Below are 19,363 nucleotides of genomic sequence, written 5' to 3' on the forward strand. Positions count from 1 at the left end.
TGCCAATCTGGCCAATCCAACGTGCTTAGAACGCTGCTGGTGTTTTCATTGTGTTATGGGAATTGTAGTTTCAATGGTGCCTCGCATCTGTATCTAACAGTCATGGAGGATTGTTCGTGTTTCTGGAACGTGCATGAATTCTATGCCCTATTTACTTCGCTCATGCAATTTAGTCCTTTGTTTACACTATCGAATTTCATAATGAGGTACGCCTCTTTGCGCAAAATGCACTCTCAACGCATGGCGATTGATGTTTAGGGTCAATCCATGTTAGTACTGTCCACTTGACATTTTCACCATGGTTTTTGTTCAGAAAATGTTCAACCATGGGTGCAGATAGAACTTTTTTCTTTATTCTCGAACGGTGTTGTGTAATCCTTACATTGATGGATTGGCAAGTTTTGCCGATATATATACTCTGTTGCATGGACATGCCACAGCATAGACCACATTCGTGGTCTTACAGTTCGTAAACATATCATGTTTCCATTTGACCCCGTCATAGTCAAACACATTTCCTTCTAGTGTCGTTGAACAGGACACGCAATTGCCACATTTGTGGTGCCCACATATAGGTTTTAACTTCCACTGCGCTATCAGGTCGCTCTTCTGCTTGGGGATATAACTATCCGCTCTTACAAGTTGCTGGCCTATGCTTGTGTTTTTACGTATAGCGAAAATGGTTTTTTTTAGAGAACAAAGAAAAAAGTCCTATCTGTACCCATGGTTGAACATTTTCTGAACAAAAACCATGGTGAAAATGATTTCAAGTGGACAGTACTAACATGGATTGACCCTAAACATCAATCGCCATGCGTTGAGAGTGCATTGTTGCGCAAAGAGGCGTACCTCATTATGAAATTCGATAGTGAAAACAAAGGACTAAATTGCATGAGCGAAGTAAATAGGGCATAGAATTCATGCACGTTCCAGAAACACGAACAATCCTCCATGACTGTTAGATACAGATGCAAGGCACCGCTGAAACTACAATTCCCATAACACAATGAAAACACCAGCAGCGTTCTAAGCAGGTTGGATTGGCCAGATTGGCATCACATGACCGGGACCCGAGTACTGAATGTAATTGCGCATGCAGGGGTTTTGTTGACCGCACACACCCGTGAGTGAGATGAAACTGACAACGCTGAGAGTTTGAAAATCAAAAGGTGAGATTTACAAACGGCATCTGCTGCGCCATTGACTTTTAATACGACGGACCAGTGGAGGGATCCCTCTTCTGTCATTTGCAGGACACACGACCGCTAGGAAATCGAAAAACAGCGGCATCCATTTCTGCTCGACTTCCGTCCATCGACGAGTAAGTGCAGATTTCAGTTAACACACATGGCATACTAGCTTCTCCCCCTCTAAAGCACACTCATGTGGTGTTTTGCATTTTTCCAGAAATGTAATTAAAAAACCGGCACCCAGAGTCCATTTGAAAATCACGACTGCCAGGCAGCACGCCGCTAGTTCAACACAATAAAGGTAACATATCCATTCCGTCCTTTTCACTGACAGTAGGGCGCCATCCACACTGGGAATACCGGTTCCCTAACCCGCATTTTACTCTGTTGCAGCGTGACACCCACGGCACTGACGACATTTTAAAGGCCAGTGCAACCTTGGGTACACAAAAGGTATGCCGCATCTTTTGATGCAATCTATGTTGAGTTAATTTTTAATGGATTTGAGGAACGATTGCTAAAAATTCTTCCTCGTTTTTTGTCAGAAACAGTTCCCCATGGAAACGACTTATCCTGCCCTGATGAGAGTCCTGTGATTCATATAGCGGGACTCGAAACGCGTCGGCAACGGCAATAATTCGTTAAAGAGATTTAACGTTAATGGCATTCGTTTGCCATAAGGCATTCATTCCCTGATCAAATTGAAAAGATTAAATGTGACACTTGATCAGATCTTAGGGGTGTTCACAAAAAGTCTTTCTCACCCCCTGGGAATTGAATACATAATTGTTTTTGTTCTTATTGTTCCTTGGCAACTGTATATTAATTTGTGTACAAATTGTCAGTATATTTGTTTTGTATTTGAATATATTTGTATATTTCTTTGTGTGTTTCACTGTAAGATTTATGTTTTGTGATTCACGGATTTGCAATTGTATGGCAAGACGTTCAGTTGATGATGTTCTTTCTCTGACTAACCATAAAATAAGATCAACAATTAATTAAAAACCAAAATGACATAAATAAAGTGTCAGGATAAACTAATAAAGTTTTGTTTATCCTTGTTCCTGCATTAATTGTCTGAAACAACCCTAGAGGCATAGGTAAATTCCCTTTTTTGCAGTATCCAGTGGCCCAACCTACCATCTTCCCCACAGGGCCCAACCCCCCTTTTTTTCAAAAGTTTAAGTGCCACTGCAGCATTCTGGTTGTGCTTGATTGGGACCTAGGTGCATGTTAAGGTTGACCACCATGGAGTGCGGATCAGATACAGAACTCGAGTTCGCCCTGGTCAGAAGTTTTACCTGTTGACTTAGTCTCTGAGATGGAAGTCGAAAATACTTAGGGGGGCAAGGCAGCACCCTGTTGATTTTCAGACAAGCTCAGATAGCCATTGCACAAGTTCCCAGTGAAGCCGTTGACTTTTGGCGTGTACATTCTGAGTGGAAGAAATTAAAAATGTGTGCCAAACATTATACCTCGCTGGCCGGATGCTATTAGCGCCTTTGTCCGGTAAAGATTTCTACGTTTGGGCTTCGTCACTATTTTGAAGATTGGATTTCTCCAGTGGGGCAAAGCTGCAGACTGTCATTCTTTCTCTTTCTCCTTCTCCTTCTTTTCTCTTTTTTTGTTTTCACATTACTTGCTCTTGAGAAATGTTCATTGAGGAAAAATAAGAACGGTCCACAAAAAAGGGGGCTGGTGGACCCAACTGACAACAAACGGCTCAAATTAAGCAATGCAAAGGACTCATCATCCTTGAGTCTGCAACCAATTCTACAACACCAACATTTTGGCACCCTCCTCCTTCTCTCTCCTTAGTATCGTCCAGTAATAAAGGCAGTAGACATATAGTAGTAGTGTAACTTCCTTCGTTAATATCAACCCTCAGCCAAAGGGCTTCTGGCAGCAACAGTGACACCCGCAATGAATGCCTTAGCAATCTCATACATTCTTACTCTTACTATGGAATCCGGAATATGGAATATGTGGCTGAGCACAATCCACATACAGCTCTGCTGCAACCAATTCCTAGATACATATTATTATATATATAGCATAATTACATGACTATATATCAAAAGCCACACATTTTCCCCTATTTTCTTTTCAAGTTTAAAATAAAAACTAAAATATTAGCTTAATTACTGAAAGAAATGCTTTTTAGAATTCATGTACATGCAAACATATCCAAATGTTGTGGTTTTCTTTTTACAATTATTCCTATGGATGTTTTACTTTCTACTACCTCATGAGAATCACTTTGTTTTGTGCTGACAATTTGTTTTACTTCAGTAGAAATGTTATCTTGTACTTATTCAAAATCACTATTACCTTTTAAATATTTCCCAACATCCATACCTTCTCAAGCATCGTCTGAGTTGATCTCAAAACCTTCTCCATGAATCACTTCATTCTCAGGAATAAATTTACTTAAATCCAGCCACCAATAATTGTTGGCGTAACAAAATTCTGTTTTGCTGCTGTATGTATTTCCTCTTGCCAACATTAGAAGACTTATGTGCCACACCTCACCATTGCCCAGTACAACTGTGTTTTTCATTACCTTAACTACTTTTTGTGGTTCACCAAGTTTGCTTTCACCTTTTGCCACCGTTCTTGTACTCGTCACATGTACCCATTAACCTTCACTAAAATTCACGTGTTTAGTTCCATCTTTGGAATCATAGTATTCTTTATTTTTCAATTGAGAATCCATGATGCACCTCCTTACCTCAACGACACTGCGATCAACCATATCACTCCTCTTCTTCCAACAGGATTAGCTTCATAGTGCGGTATTCTGCCCCTCATCAATGGAAAAGGACTCTTCCCTATAGACTCATGACAGATAGATCTGTACGCCCACACCATTTTTTTATTCCATTTCTGAGGATACATTACTTTAGTTAGAAAGTTGTAAAATACCTTTTATGCACCTGTTGGTCTTCTCCACAACAGCATTCCCACTTGGATGATAAAGGGCAGTAAACCTTTGTTTAATGCCTGAAGAATTTAAAAACTCACACATCTCTATGGATTGACATTGCACACTGTTATCAGTGATAATGGTAGCAGGGAATCCTTCCCTCCAAAATATCTCATCCATAAATGTAATCACTGTTTTGGTATTCACTTTTTGCACTACACAAACTTCAAACCACCTTGAAAACATATCCACCAAGACTAATATGCTCTTGAATGTACCATCAAATGTGCCATTATTATCCAACCCCATCAACAGGACATTAGGCAGCAATAGTCAGTGGCGTAGCTAGCCCTATGGCCACCCGTGGCAGTCGCTGAGTTTGCAGCCCTGTGGCAGCCACAGTGAAGAGCGGGGAGGCAGGGGATGCTGGCGAGTATTATCCGTTTGCTGCTGCATTGAGGAGTGGGGGCTTGCTGTTGCGGCCCAGGGCGGACCGCCCCCCCACCCCCCTCAGCTATGCCACTGGCAACAGTGACACCCACAATGAATGCCTCAACATTCTCATACATTCTTATTTATAGTATGGAACCAGAATATGGATGCCTGGCTAAGAACACTCTACATGCAGCTTTACTGCAACCAATGCTACATACTTATTAGTAAATACATATTATATTTAAGTGAATATCTACCAAAAACTACACACTCCCCACCTTCTCTCCTTGTTTCTCTATCCTATGCTGCTTCTCCTGTACTGTGAATGTGCTTTATAATATCTGTATCGTCTACAAACTTTAAAATTCATATTGTGCCTTGAACCCGCTCCCATATCCTAAATATTGCTGGTTAGGGCAGTCTATTTTTGACTTCCATATTTCACAGTGACTGTTAATGTAACGTCATCTGTCCCATTGTGTTCCAAATGTTTCTGTGCAGCACGAAACCACTGTGTGCAGTGCTCCGACACGCTGTAGAAGGTGCTATGTCAAGAAATAACACAAATAAGAAATCATCAGACACAATACAGTGGAGCATGTAGCGCAAATCAAGAAGGCGTCATGGCCCACACTTTCCTGCCTTTGTGCTCCTGTTATGGCAAGATGGGTAGCTGCACGAACCTATTCAGAAATGTTTCCTTTAGCATTCTATAATAAGGGTGTAAAAGGAGAAAATGCATTTCAAAAGAAAGGGACAATCAAATCCCTTTTCTGACAAGGTCAGAGCAAAATGAGGAATTATGAAATGAATCAGACGCAATATTAATGATTTCCCAACTAAGGGGTCCATTAGGATGACGGGCGGACTTTGTCCGCCCGCCATCCTGTCGTAGTAGGGGACCGCCCGCCCTAAGGGCGGGGGTCCTGTGGGCAGCATTAGGATGCGCCCGCCACAGTGGCGGGCACATCCTGCATTCATTCCATTGTGGCGGGCGGTGCATTCAGCACCGCCCCCCACAATGGCAGGAAGACATGCTGTGCACTTCCATGCACAGCATGGCAGGCACCGCGCGGTGCCTGCCGTGCTGTGTATGGAACTACTGGTACCCCCCATGTGCACCCCCCATCCCCCCGAGTCCTTGGGGGCCCCCAACGGGCCCCCACATGCAATTACCGCATGCCTTTCCGTGGCGGCATTGCCGCCATGGGAAAGCAGCTGCAGACGGACATCCTAATATGGATGGCGGTGTCTGATAGACACCGCCACCATATGGTCCCATTACCGCCCCGGCCGCAATGCGACCGGGGTGGAAAAGCGAGGGACGGTGTTTTCGTCCGCCGCGGTCCCCCCACCATCCTAATATGGCGGGGGGAATTAGAATGCGGATGTCGGGCGGATTGCCCCCGCTAGGCTGGTGGTGGCCACCGCCAGCCTGGAGGGGAAAATCCGCCCGACATCCTAATGGGCCCCAAAGTTGTCTTTTCTACTGGCATCTTTAGGGTTAGGATTAGGGTTTCATCTGTAAATCCTATCTGACCTCCCAGATTCAGCAATATCCCCAGTATTGGTAACTCCAGAGAGAGGACTTAACAGGACTGGCATCAGGGCACTCGTAACAGAGCTATAAGGGCCATATTTATGACCCGGTTGGCGTTGCTCTTGCATCACGCAATGTGGCTCAAGGGCAACGCAAACCTTAAGTGAGATTTTTTAAGCCACGCAAAGCCACTTTGAGTGGCTTTGAGCATCGCCAAAAATCTGGAGTAAAGCAACCCAGCACAAATCACTGTTCCCTGGGAAGGTATTCCATGGGTGTTGTGTGGGTGTTCCCACATGACTACCGTGGTTTTCGATGCATTCCTAAATTTACAAGACCTTCTAAACCTGGGCATGCACCAAAAGATACACCTCCTCAGGAGAGGCATAGCAATGAGAAATATATTCATTTCTCCTTGTTACTTCCTATTACTATGTGTGATGCATTCTGCAGGAAAACACCTCTCAGGATTGTTTTTGTGCAGAAAGGGGTTTCTTTCTGTACAAAAACAATCCTGCATACAACATAGGCATCCTTCCACCATGGAGCAAGGGTGCCTGCATTGCCACTCGGCTGTCCATTAAGCACCAGTGCGGAGGGAAAAGTCAGGAATGCACTGTATGTCTTAAATACAGCACATTACTGCCCTTTCTTAGGGGAAACAACCTTTACAACGCAACTTTTACAACGCACTGCCATTACAACAAAACTTTTACAACGCAACATCCATTACAAAGCATGCCATTACAACGCAACCATTACAACGCATCACACTACAACGCACACCACTACAAAGCATGTCATTACAACGCAGTCATTACAACGCATACCATTACAACGCATAACATTACCATCCAACACTTTCCCTACTGTTGCACCACCTGGAGTTAGAATACTAATTTTTACCCCTACACTATCCAACACTTACCCTACTGTTGCACCCCCTGGAGTTAGAATAGTAATTTTACCCCTACACTATCCAATACTTACCAAACATGCAATGTAATGTTATGCGTTGTAATGGTATGCGTTATAAAGGTATTATGCTTTGTAATGGAATGCGTTGTAAGTGTCGTTTTTAAAATTTCTTTGGAATGGCATGCGTTGTAATGGAATGCGTTGTGATGGATGTTGCGTAAAAGTGTGCATTGTAACGTCATACATCCCTTTCTTAGTGATGCAGTGGAGCGCAGCAATGTGACTTACTGCGCCACTATTTAATAAATATGCCCCTTAGTGTTCGATATTGTAGTGGATCTATAGGTATAATAATGTCAAATCCATACGGTAGAAGATTTTCCGAAAGCAGGTTCTTTAATTAGATTACCCCATACATGTACATTCAACTCAGGATCCAGTGGCAACTGTCAAAGATGTCTCATCAGACAAAAGCCTTAGAATCATGACATACATGGAATCTCCCTTTCATAAGTAAACACAAACAAGCAGTAAGAGCATAAACAGGCATTGGTAAACATAACATAAAATACATTTTAATTACAACAATATGGATTCTGGAATATGTCTAAATTAGAGAGGTCTAAGGAAGCAAACTGCTTTAGAACATTGATATGATCACTGATCCTCTAATGATGTCTCTCTATTAGCTAGTCATTTTTACCTGCTATTAATCATGATTCCATTTGCTATTTAGAAGTGATGGTCACCAAGTACTAATAAATAACCCCAAACATAGTTGCTGAGGTCATACATTTAGAAAACTGTCTTTCTAATAACAGCCATCAGGAATAAATAAATTACAAGGGGGTGATTTACTACCAATTTGCACTGGCTTTGCTGCAAGAAAGTGATTCAAAGAAGCACACATTTATTTTTTATTATTTACTTTCGAGTGCAGACTTGTTTTGCGCTTGAAATTACCTAAAAGTAACGCAAAGCAGCACAAAGCGCTGTTTTTTATTACTTAGCATCAAGGGAGCATTACATAGGCATTCTCATGCAACTATCCTCACTTTTTAATGCAAAACCCAATCTACCAAAAATGTGAGAAAGGGATTTGCGTGAAAACATATTGCCTTCTGAAAGCAGGCATTAACTGGAGAAATGTTTTCATTTCTTCTTTCTTTTCTGACTTTGCATTTGTGCTGCACTGTACAGCACACATACAAAGTGTGAAAAGTATCCCGGTCAGCGAAGAAGAATTCAATACTTTGACAGCGAATATTAAGCAAGTGGACTATAAGTAGAAGCCCGGAACAATAGAAACCTAGAACAATAGTGATAAAAAAAACACACACATTTACATTTATTGTTTAAAAAAAAACGATGTTCAACATTAGGCCAGGATTGGCAAACATGTAAGCCAGAGAATCTGGGAGTATTGAACAATCAAATCCAATGACAGAGAAGGAGAGGTAACATTTAACAACTAAGAGGACTAGGGTTTAAAGCCTTGGGTATAAAAGTTCAGAAACAACAAGGGCCCACATGCATCATTGTTGCCGTTTGCGATTTCTTAATTGCGAAAATTAAGGAATCGCAATTAAGAAATCGCAAAAGGCTATGCATTAAGAAATCGCAATTTTTTTTGCGATTTCATAAATTTCCTTAATTGCGATTCACAATTTGCGAATCACATTTAAGGAATCCCTTCCCATTGATTCCTATGGGCCTAGAGGCCCATAGGAATCAATGGGAAGTCATTCTCAATTTGTGATTAGCAATTTGCGAATCGCAAATTGAAAATGCAATTTCAAGAGTGCAGGGGGGTGTCCAAAGGACCCCGCCCCCCTGCACCCCTGAAATATAACTTTAAGTGCATTTTTCACACACACATGCCCTAAGGGCATGTGTGTGTGTAAAACGAAACTTTCAAAAATGCACTTTTGTGCATTTTTGAAAGTTTTCGGAAATTACCATGAAGGTCAACTTCATGGTAATTTACCTCTCCCTATTTGCGAATTCGCAATTTGAAAATGTTCATGCATTGCATTTAAGAAATCTAAAATTGCGATTTCTTAAATGCAATCGCAATTTTAGAAATCGCAACATGATTGCGATTCCTAAAATTGCGAAAAACATGATGAATTCCAATTTTGTCAATTGCATTCGCAAACGGCCGAAAATTGCGATTCGCACGGTTTGCGAATGCAATTGACAATGATGCATGTGGGCCATGGTTCTTTATTTGAACTTCTTCAGAAAAAGCCAGTCAATGTCCTGAGGATAACACAAAAGAAAAGGGAGGTTTGAAAGGTGTCAACCTCAAACTGGGAAGTTTGAGCAAAAAAGACAACCAAACTTAGGCAATCCCATTAGGGACTTTGGAGGCCTACAACAAGCGTGTGCTGAAATAACCCCCAGAAGTTGCTGCAAATAGGAGTTTTAGTTTATTTAAAGAGAAAGGGACCAGTAATAGAAACTCCAGCAAATTCAAATCAAAAGACTGGTATATTGTTAATTCTTTTTGTTACATCCATTCTGTCTCCAATATTTTTTACCTTCATGTGATTTAAAAGGGTTGAGTTTCTTCACACTTAACAGATGGACTGTAAATACTGTGATTTTATTACAAATGCTGTCAAAACGATATGTTTTGTATATATGTTTAATAGTTAGAAAATATCAAAACACTTTAAATCAGAAATAATGTTAAGATAATTAAATCACTTGATCTTTCAGAAACAATTAAGTTGACTAAATGATTATCAGCTCGTGTAATTTACTAAAATTTAATATTTAAGTAGCCCAAACTAGTTGGTGAAAAGGCCCAACCCCTTTGTCCATGAGCTTTTTTAAAGTGCAATTTTCAAAATAGTAACTTAAAATCTGACTTTCACAATAAAGAGGATTTTAACTTACAATAATTCATTTGAGTGGAAGAAGCATTTCTTTATTTGTTTCCAAACTGAATTAAATGTGATAAGGCAATCCAGTTGAGTCTATGGGAGAGACAGACTTACAATAGTAAGAAAACAAATTTGATTGTTTTTTTACTGTCAGGATATGTACAACTTAAATACACATGGCTACTTCTTTAAATGCCATGCACCCTGCCCTAGGAGTGGCTAGGGCCTACCTTAGGTTTGGATGATAAAGGAAGGTTAACGCCTGGCAAAAGTTGTATTTTGTCAGGTTGAAAGGGCAGTTTAAAAATGCATGACAGGCAGGGGCGTAGCTAAGGCAATAATGTTAGGGGGGTGTGAGTCTGGGATTTCCCAAAAAGATACATAGGGCCCAATTGCCAAAGGTGAACTTAGACATTTGGTATAGACGTCTTTGGGAATTCACAAAGGGCCTTTACGAGTACTATCGTTATGTCCACACTTGGGCCAGATCTCTGCCCTGAGTGCAGACATGAAGATAGTACTCATAAAGGCCTTTTGTCAATTCCCAAAATCATAAGCACAAATGATTGGTGTAAGTTTAGACCAAACGTCTGCGTTTACCTTTGTGTACCAAATTAAAAGTTGGCTGAGGCAGCTGGGCAGAAAATTAAGGAGGGATTAGAGGATTTGGATTAATTTGAAACCAAACTGACAAAAAAAGACCCAAAGCGATCTTGTCCCTGTGCTCTATTTTAGAGAGTCCACCAAACCTTGAAAGGAAACTCTTCTTAAGAGGAGCATCTCTATCTGGGCCATTTGAACTATAATCTTCCATACCTAGTAAAGAAAAGCATATCCCTCTGCATTATCTGAGCATCATCTGGAAAAATCACTCCATTGAACCTACCATGTTCGCATGCTTTCTGAGCTACTTTTCTTCTACTCCCCAAATCTGTAGGAAAAGTCCCTAGCCCTCCCACTAAACCCCTTCATGGCATCAGGTAAAACAAATGTAAGAACTTTTCTGCCATCCCCCCAGCTCCATCTGAGCTGCAACACCAAAGGAAGCATATTCTAGGACTTTTATCACCCAGCTTGAACTTGGCTTCAGACAATCCCCCGACCCCATTTGGAGACAGAAATCCTAAATGACCTGTGTTTTATCCAGAGACTCTGTCCCCTAAACTGGAAATGAAATCCAGAAAGAGCAAGTTGGTCACTTTAGGTGTCTTCTTGAGATGGACGCCCTTGGCTGGGATCAGGATAGGTCACATTGGCTTTGAATCATCCTAGACGGAGTAAGTTGTCATCCTGTTCTCATGTTTCTGCATTAGAAGTCCTTTTCAAACAGCTAGATTAGTAATCGTCTTCACACAAGGTTTTGCCTTCCTCTGCTCGCGCAGAGACAATTTCTGTTTACAGAAGCGAGTTATTACATGATTATGCAGGAGACATCAATGGGGCTAAACAGGAGAAGAGTATCTAGGCAAAGAGAAGGGATGCAGGGGAGTCTAGGTTGCAGCTACACTGAACACTCTATTGAAAAGACACCACTAGTGGCTAGAGTGATGCAGATAAGACTTAAAAGAACTCATTATGGGCCCCATCCAAAGAAGTTGTCTTTGAGCACCTTTCAGAACTCTAGGTGCTTGCAGTGTAGGGTATTCCAGAGGTGGACCATTTTACTGCAAACTATTGTTAACTTCACAAAGCAGTTGTGTAGCCTAACCAAAAGTCTAGTTCCCATGGGCCCTGATGACACAATGCAATGCCGGGGGGGGGGGGGAGGTGAGAAACAGAAAACCAGGGCCCTGCAGCACAACAGAGGCACTGGCTGCACTGGAAGCCATGCCCTAATGCCCCAATGCAGTGCTAGGGAGTGAGGCGGAGACAACCACAGCCCTGAAGCACAGCAAAGGCACCGGCTGTATGGGGAGCCATGCCCTAATGATATAATACAACGCCAGGGAATGGGACGCAGACAACCAGGGTCCTGCAGCACAACAAAGGCACAGTCTGCATGAGGAGCCATGCCTTAATGGCACAATGCAGTGCCAGGGAAGGAGGCTCAGAGAACCAGGGCTCTTTAGCATAACAAAGGTACCGGCTGCATGGGAAGGCATGCCTTGATGGCACAATGCAGTGCCAGGGAAGGAGGCTCAGAGAACCAGGGCTCTTTAGCATAATTGAGGCACTGGTTGCATTGGGAGCCATGCCTTGATGGCACAATGCAGTGCCAGGGAAGGAGGCTCAGAGAAACAGGGCTGTGCAGCATAACAAAGGCACAGTCTGCAAGGGGAGCCATGCCTTGATGGCACAATGCAGTGCCAGGGAAGGAGGCTCACAGAACCAGGGCACTTCAGCATAACAAAGGCACCGCTTGCATTGGGAGCCATGCCTTGATGGCACAATGCAGTGCCAGGGAAGGAGGATCAGAGAACCAGGGCTCTTCAGCATAACAAAGGCACCGGTTGCATTGGGAACCATGCCTTCATGGCACAATGCAGTGCCAGGGAAGGAGGCTCAGAGAACCAGGGCTCTTCAGCATAACAAAGGCACAGGTTGCATTGGGAGCCATGCCTTGATGGCACAATGCAGTGCCGGGGAAGGAGGCTCAGAGAACCAGGGCTGTGCAGCATAACAAAGGCACAGTCTGCATGAGGAGCCATGCCTTAATGGCACAATGCGATACCAGGGAAGGAGGCTCTGAGAACCAGGGCTCTTCTGCATATCAAAGGCAACGGTTGCATTGGGAGCCATGCCTTGATGGCACAATGCAGTGCCAGGGAAGGAGGCTCAGACAACCAGGGTCCTGCAGTAACAACAAAGGCACAGTCTGCATCACGAGGAGCCTTGCCTTAATGGCACAGTGCAGTACCAGGGAAGGAGGCTCAGAGAACCAGGGCTCTTTAGCATAATTGAGGCACTGGTTGCATTGGGAGCCATGCCTTGATGGCACAATGCAGTGCCAGGGAAGGAGGCTCAGAGAACCAGGGCTCTGCAGCACAGCAAAGGCACCGGTTGCATTGGGAGTCACACCTTGATGGCACAATGCAGTGCCAGGAAGTGAGGCACAGACAACCATAGTCCTGCAGCACAACAGGTTGCATGAAGAGGGTAAAAGAGCTCTGTACATGCACTTTGTAGAGGCACCTCACATGCCATAATTAGTAAACACACCCAGCATTCTGCAGGCAGCTACATGCACCTCATCTGTACAAGCATTTTACAAGCTGCAGAGAAAGTGTGCAGGCTTCTTGGAGTAGTATAGAGAGAGGACAAGCAGCATTGTGTACAGAGACGTGGAGCACTGCAAATACAGCTCACTGGTACCTCACACTACACACACATGTGTGCATATAGCTTCAGTATCGGGATAGATCACAGGCTGTAGGCACATATTACAGACACTTTGCCAGCTACAGCGGGCACAGCATACTGGTGCTTCTGCTGCTGCAGGCTGGGTTGCACTAACAAATACAGTGCAAAAGTGGAGTGCTGCGTTCAGAACTTTAACCCTCCAATCTATTACAACTGTTGACTGCATGCAGGTGTTTCTGATAGAAGCATGAGCATTCACCACCTGGGTTATCTTGCACCATAGGTCACTAGAAACACCCATTAATAGATCACTTCAGATCACAATGTGGATGACACTAACAGCATAAGAAAAACCAATAATTGTTAATATACTGCTTAATAAAAACGTGCCTGTCTTGGAGCACGCCCAGGATGTAGGGAATTGGAAACCCTCTGGGGGAGGCTGCTGCACTGGAGTCTGCTGGAAAATGAGGGCAGACTCTTACACAGAAGGGGAGGGATGTGACTGACAACGGGGACTGTGAGATAACAAAAGGCCATTAACATAGAAAAAGGACATGAAATTGAGGGTCTAGGACAAAGGATACCGGGTCTCACACACCACCAGGATTGTGGAGGGTCTTGGTGTACTTGTGGCTAAAATGCCACATGACTGCCGCAGAGCTCAACATTACATAGATGAGATTGTTGTGTGTTTTACCACAATGCCATTGTAAATAGTCTGACTTTCAAGTAAACAGTGTTCTAGCAGATACTCCAAAGTAGACTTCAAAAATAAATTGCGACAGCCAAACCACATGAGCCAAACCAAGCAGCATTACGTTTATATCTGTAGAGTAATTTATTTAAAATGCTTGAAATTACATTGTAGATGATGATTAGATATGGAATAGAACGTTACTTCCAAAGTGTCTCACCTTTTTAGTGATGTAGTGGTCAGGTGACTCATTATATGCAGCAGGAATTGTGTAACTGTAAAATTGCTTTGCTGGGATGAACTTACCTCACGATTGCCGTACTGGTGTACCTTAAAGAAAAAAAACAGTAGGACGCCCATTATAGTGTAGGACTTGCACTCTAGTTCTTACGAAGCATTAAAAGTGACAAACATTACTGCTTTCTGTATATGCGCAAGAGATGAAGAAGTGAATGTGGCAAACAATTAACTGACAGAAGTTACTTTTTCATACGTACAAAAGTACCAGATGCATTGCAATGGAAATAGTTTATAAGAGGCAGAATGATGCACAAATTAACCAATAGCATGAGGTGTTAGATATATACATTTCTCGGTAGAGCTACAATGTGATCGCCAGGCTATAAAAGCAAGGGATGGAGGGGGCTGACCCAGACAAACCAGTGCCTAAAGTGGGCTGATCCAAAACTCACCAGTGGCCCCCACAGACAGCTCGGTTGTCAAGCCAGCAGCTTAGTATTCTTAACTTATTTTGTACTGTGATGTGATAACCATGAATTGAGGAGTGTGCAATATTGAATTTTGATTTTAGTTCATATTTTGTGTATAAAAGTTTCTTTTTGTTATTTACTGCTTTTGACCACACTAAATATGTTCAACTCTTAATATGTGTTTTTGATTATTCAATCAAAGTGCATGGCCTAGTTTGCACTGTTGAACTGCACCATAAAACGTAAACATTAAAATATGTATTCCTTTTATCACATTTGGTACTTCGTGGAAACCTTTCAAGGCTGCAGTAGATTTAAATTACATTTTAGCCCAAAACTTTGTTAACTTATAGTTTCAGCGATCATTGCTTGACGCAATCCTTCAAGGTAACCTTTCTTTTATGTCATTTCTAGGAATATCAATGCAGACATCTATGCAAGTCCAATAGTGTCATGTGGGCATGAACAACTGATGAACATCCCTGCTACCGGAGAACCAAGAAGAGGACAGCGGAAAAACACATGCAATCAATCTTTCCAGATAAATCTGTAAAGATTTTCAAAAACAATAAAGCATTTGGAGGCCACCTAATCAAAAGAGTGACTGAAATGAAAATCAAATCAGGCAGGATCAGTAGATTTGTCTGCAAGGATAACACTGTTTGGTCTTTTGTTTTCATCTTTCATGTATAAAAAACACATGAATCAAATCTTCAGGACCAGATTAAACAGACAATGAGGATGTCAAGCAGCTTGACAATTAACATAAATGACGGTCAACGTCAATCCCTGTTGCTGCTAGGAAATTCCATGATATTCCTTTTGGCAAAGTCAAACGTGCCTTAAGCCAGGGCATTCTTTAGTGTGTGCTCATGAGACAGATTTGATCAATATATCTAAAGAAGCCATCAGCACTCAAAATGTCCCACCCTCTCCTTCAGTCACTCTCATACTTCCCCAAGTTCCCAGGAGCCATAGATGAGATAGACATTAACTCATCATTTTTCAGCTTAATGTCTAAAATTGGGACTATGAATAGAATGCCCTTCAACTGGTCGGAGAGCAAAATCAAGGAGTGGGAGAAGTTTGCGGAGCTGGCTAAATATGAACCTGAATCCCAGAAGCCCACGGTCAAAGCCCTGTTGATTGTGGCCTACTCGTTTATCATTGTGATGTCCCTCTTTGGAAATGTATTGGTCTGCCATGTTGTGATGAAGAACAAGCGAATGCACTCTGCCACCAGCCTTTTCATTGTCAACCTGGCAGTATCCGATATCATGATCACCCTCCTGAACACCCCTTTTACTCTGGTAAGTTATTGATTACAGATCCATTATCAATGAATGCTCAAAGTTAAAATCTTTGAAATTGTTGATGCCTAAGATTGCAAGAACGAAGAGTGTGTTCTTTCTGTTTTACCAGCAGGCTTCTACTCATTGTGAGTTCTGAGTGACCCACTAGTTGGTGGAATGGGTCTTGAGAAACGTTCACTGCTAGCATACAGAAACAGCATGTCATAGCGTGACGTTTGTAGGCTTTGAATGTTCATTATTATGGCCATGCAGTGTTTGATATAGACCTTCTACCTTCTCTAGCAACTTTGCATCAGATTACAAGAGGTGTAGGAAGACAAGAGGCCAAGAGAACCTTACAAACACTGCGGATCCCAAACAGTACATATCTCTAACCCAAGACTATCTGGAATGTACTCAAATTAACATCAAATTACAAGGGCGTACCTGGTGATATTCTTAGAAGGATTAGCCGGTCACAGCTGGCTCTGCAGGGAGGTCACTGCGATAGATCTCCAATTAGACCTAACCAGCTGGTTAAGACACTCCTACAGTAACTACAACGGGTCTGACTTCCTACCTTAATCCGTTTACATTTTCTTGACTCAAAGCAGTCCCTGTTCGGTGTTTAGCATACACCACCATTAAAGGAAGACATTTGGATCTTCAAATTCCTAAAGTAATTTCAGAGCAGATTTATATGGAAATGTCTGCACAGTGATGAACTAAAAATTACTCTTTCAGCTACAGATTTTGTAGATTAAACTAGTTTTGTAACATTTATTCCTGAAGTACTTACTCTTCAACGTTCAGTTGATTATTGAGGTCAATTCCACTGAAATATGTTGTGCATGTTTTTATGTAAAGCATGCTAATACTGAACAGACTTTTTGTGCATGTTGTTGTATTGAATGCTAGTCTCTTCTGTGTCTTCCCACAATTCTTTTTTTACAAAAGGAATTTGGGCAGGAAGGTTAGAAAATGTATGATATGATGACTTGAATTGGGGATTTTGTAAAGCACTTCTAACTTTTCAGAGATAGGTTCGGAGGGCATTGGGACATGGGTATGTAGAAGAGGGAGAGCAAGTGGCAAGTGGCACTTTAGTGCATTTTATAAAACTGTTGGACAGGAATTGCTCAATCATTCAGCATCAATGAAGGTAACTCGGGATCGAATATGTAACCAACAAAATGAGGAAGCCTTGACAAAGAGTCCTGAGAGCCTGGGTGAAGTGCGGTCTGACAAGGGAGGACGCAGAAACCAACTTCAGGGACTTTAGTGGAAAGGTTATGATTGCCCAAATGCTTAGATGATGAAGGGCGCCTTTAAGGATCTTCTGCTAACAGGGCATTTATTTTACAGACTCATTTGTGGAGCTAGTGGAGTCCTCAGGAGCAGCTCTGTACATAGAGTGACTGACTACTGTAGTTCCTATATCTTAATAGCATGATCGTTAATATGTGTGTGGCATACCTAAGGGCTCTGGTCAGGTGCTGTGGAACAAACAATTTTGCAAGCTAGTTGTTAGCTGTCATCAAGTGCCTTCTGTACTAGACAAAGTGTTTAAAAGGATACTATTCTACTTGGAGCTAGCGAAGGAATTAAGAAGCCCATGAGATATGGCCATGTGATTTTATCTCAAACACTTGGCAAGCTCCATAGCCTTCAATTCTCTGGTGTTTTGAGAGATAGAGGTTATGGGAAAAACACTATGTAGACTTTTGCAATAGTTCATACATGACCACAGCATGGATTATGAGACATTTATTTGAGTCAGAGCAGTGGAGCAGCAGCAGAAATCCTCAAATTCCAAGTTCCTTTGGCAAAGGTAAAGAAAGAGGTGAGGTCTGAAATGCCCATGACCATGACTACAAATTTTCACTGCTAGGGCACGTCCAACTTTTTTGCGAAGGTGTTGATTAGGGTGGTGATGATGGATCTGGTTGCCGAGAGGCCCAGTTTGATGATGTTGGCCTTACCGATGTTTCAAGGTATACATGATTATTTTTGAGGGAGACCCAAATGTTATTGATGTAATATTTAGCGACAGAAACAAATGTGTACATGAAAAAATAGGAAGGCAAGGGTCCTTCGTCTTTTGTGAAGCAGTGGCACGCAATTAAGGTGTGTATTTATTGTTAAAGAATGATAGAAGAAGGTCACAGAGATTTGATGAGGGATTGTGCAGATGAAAGAATATGGGGACATCACCTAATTATAGATATGGAGACGTTCTTTCAAATATTTCAAAGATTTGCCAATGGGGGCATAGATGTTTTCTTTCTATATTCAGGTGCAACTGATTTATAGCCTGTGGAGAGGGCATGGCAGTCCATGCGATCAGATGGTGATTTCATGTTGTTCCTGCATCTTTTTTGTGCTCTATCTTGATGTTTCTTTTGGAGAAATCTCTCAGTGTGCCTTTAATTTTTCTTCAAGGTGGAGATTTGAGCCAAGGTGTCTACAACTTTGGTTAGTGTAGCCTCCAGAAGATACTAGAGGAGGGTCCAGTTTTCAAGGAACAATTGGATAAAGGCCTCGGGCTGTGCCATCAGGAGACTTTGCCAATGAGGGTGGAATTGCTTGGTCTAGTGTGTAGTTAATTTTCAACAAAACATTTGATTAAATAGTGGTCGATCCATAAAGGTGTTAAATTTAACCAGCAGGAGGTCCTGTACAAAGGAGAACAATAAATTGAAGCTATGTTTCTCCATGAGTCAGTGTGATAACAAATTGGGTAAAGCCAAGGGAATCTACATCTTCAACCATGTTCCAATATACACCAACTATGCAGAATATAAGCTCATTGATAGTTAGACTATCTTAAGCAATGTCAGAGAGATTGGATTGGAAGGTATCGAGGCATTTCTTAAGGGGATGCAGACAACTTCACATCCAAGGGAGGTGGTTCGGGTTGTGACAACCTTGGCTAAATGATACTCAAAAGAAGGGCCTTACAGACCATAAACACACCCCTTCTCATTTTCCCATCTTCTAACCTGGTCTCTGTATTTCATCATGTTACAACAATGTCTTTCATTACTAATTTATATATTCATGTTGTGGTGTTGGTGGACTATGGCAAGCTACATGCTCTGGTGCATTGTCTGGTAAAAACCAATAGAGTTCCTCAGACCTGATGGAAACACATGGAATGTGGAGGGTAGTCATGTGGATATGATCCCAATGAAAGGAAAAATGAAGGCTCATGTGGTACTGAAGAAAACATTCCAGGCCCTCATAAAAAATTACTGAATCCTTTTGCACAACATCTAAAGTTACAGACTTTAGAATTAGGGTACTAGCTCATTCGCAAAAGGGAAAGGGTGTATTTTGGACACCCACCCAATGGGGAATTCCTTAAAGGAAAATGGGCTGTATTTAAAAAAAAGTTGCCTTTAGTTAAAGGCGATCATAGAAATCATGCACTCATGACCCTACCAAGCCACTATCCCTGT

At 42.1% G+C, this 19,363-nt stretch overlaps 1 protein-coding gene across 1 annotated transcript in view; it reads left to right on the plus strand.

Annotated features, from left to right (window-relative positions):
- The first annotated feature begins 15,520 nt into the window (after positions 1-15,520).
- Positions 15,521-19,363, plus strand: part of LOC144752034 (G-protein coupled receptor 83-like) — a 638,927-nt gene continuing 635,084 nt past the window's right edge. Inside the window, exon 1 of the mRNA XM_078639987.1 lies at positions 15,521-15,920. Within this exon, the coding sequence (XP_078496113.1) occupies positions 15,531-15,920 (390 nt within the window). The 5' untranslated portion in view covers positions 15,521-15,530. The remainder of the gene's footprint in view (positions 15,921-19,363) is intronic.

This window comes from Lissotriton helveticus, chromosome 4_2, assembly GCF_964261635.1.
Source record: "Lissotriton helveticus chromosome 4_2, aLisHel1.1, whole genome shotgun sequence".
NCBI lineage: Eukaryota > Metazoa > Chordata > Amphibia > Caudata > Salamandridae > Lissotriton > Lissotriton helveticus.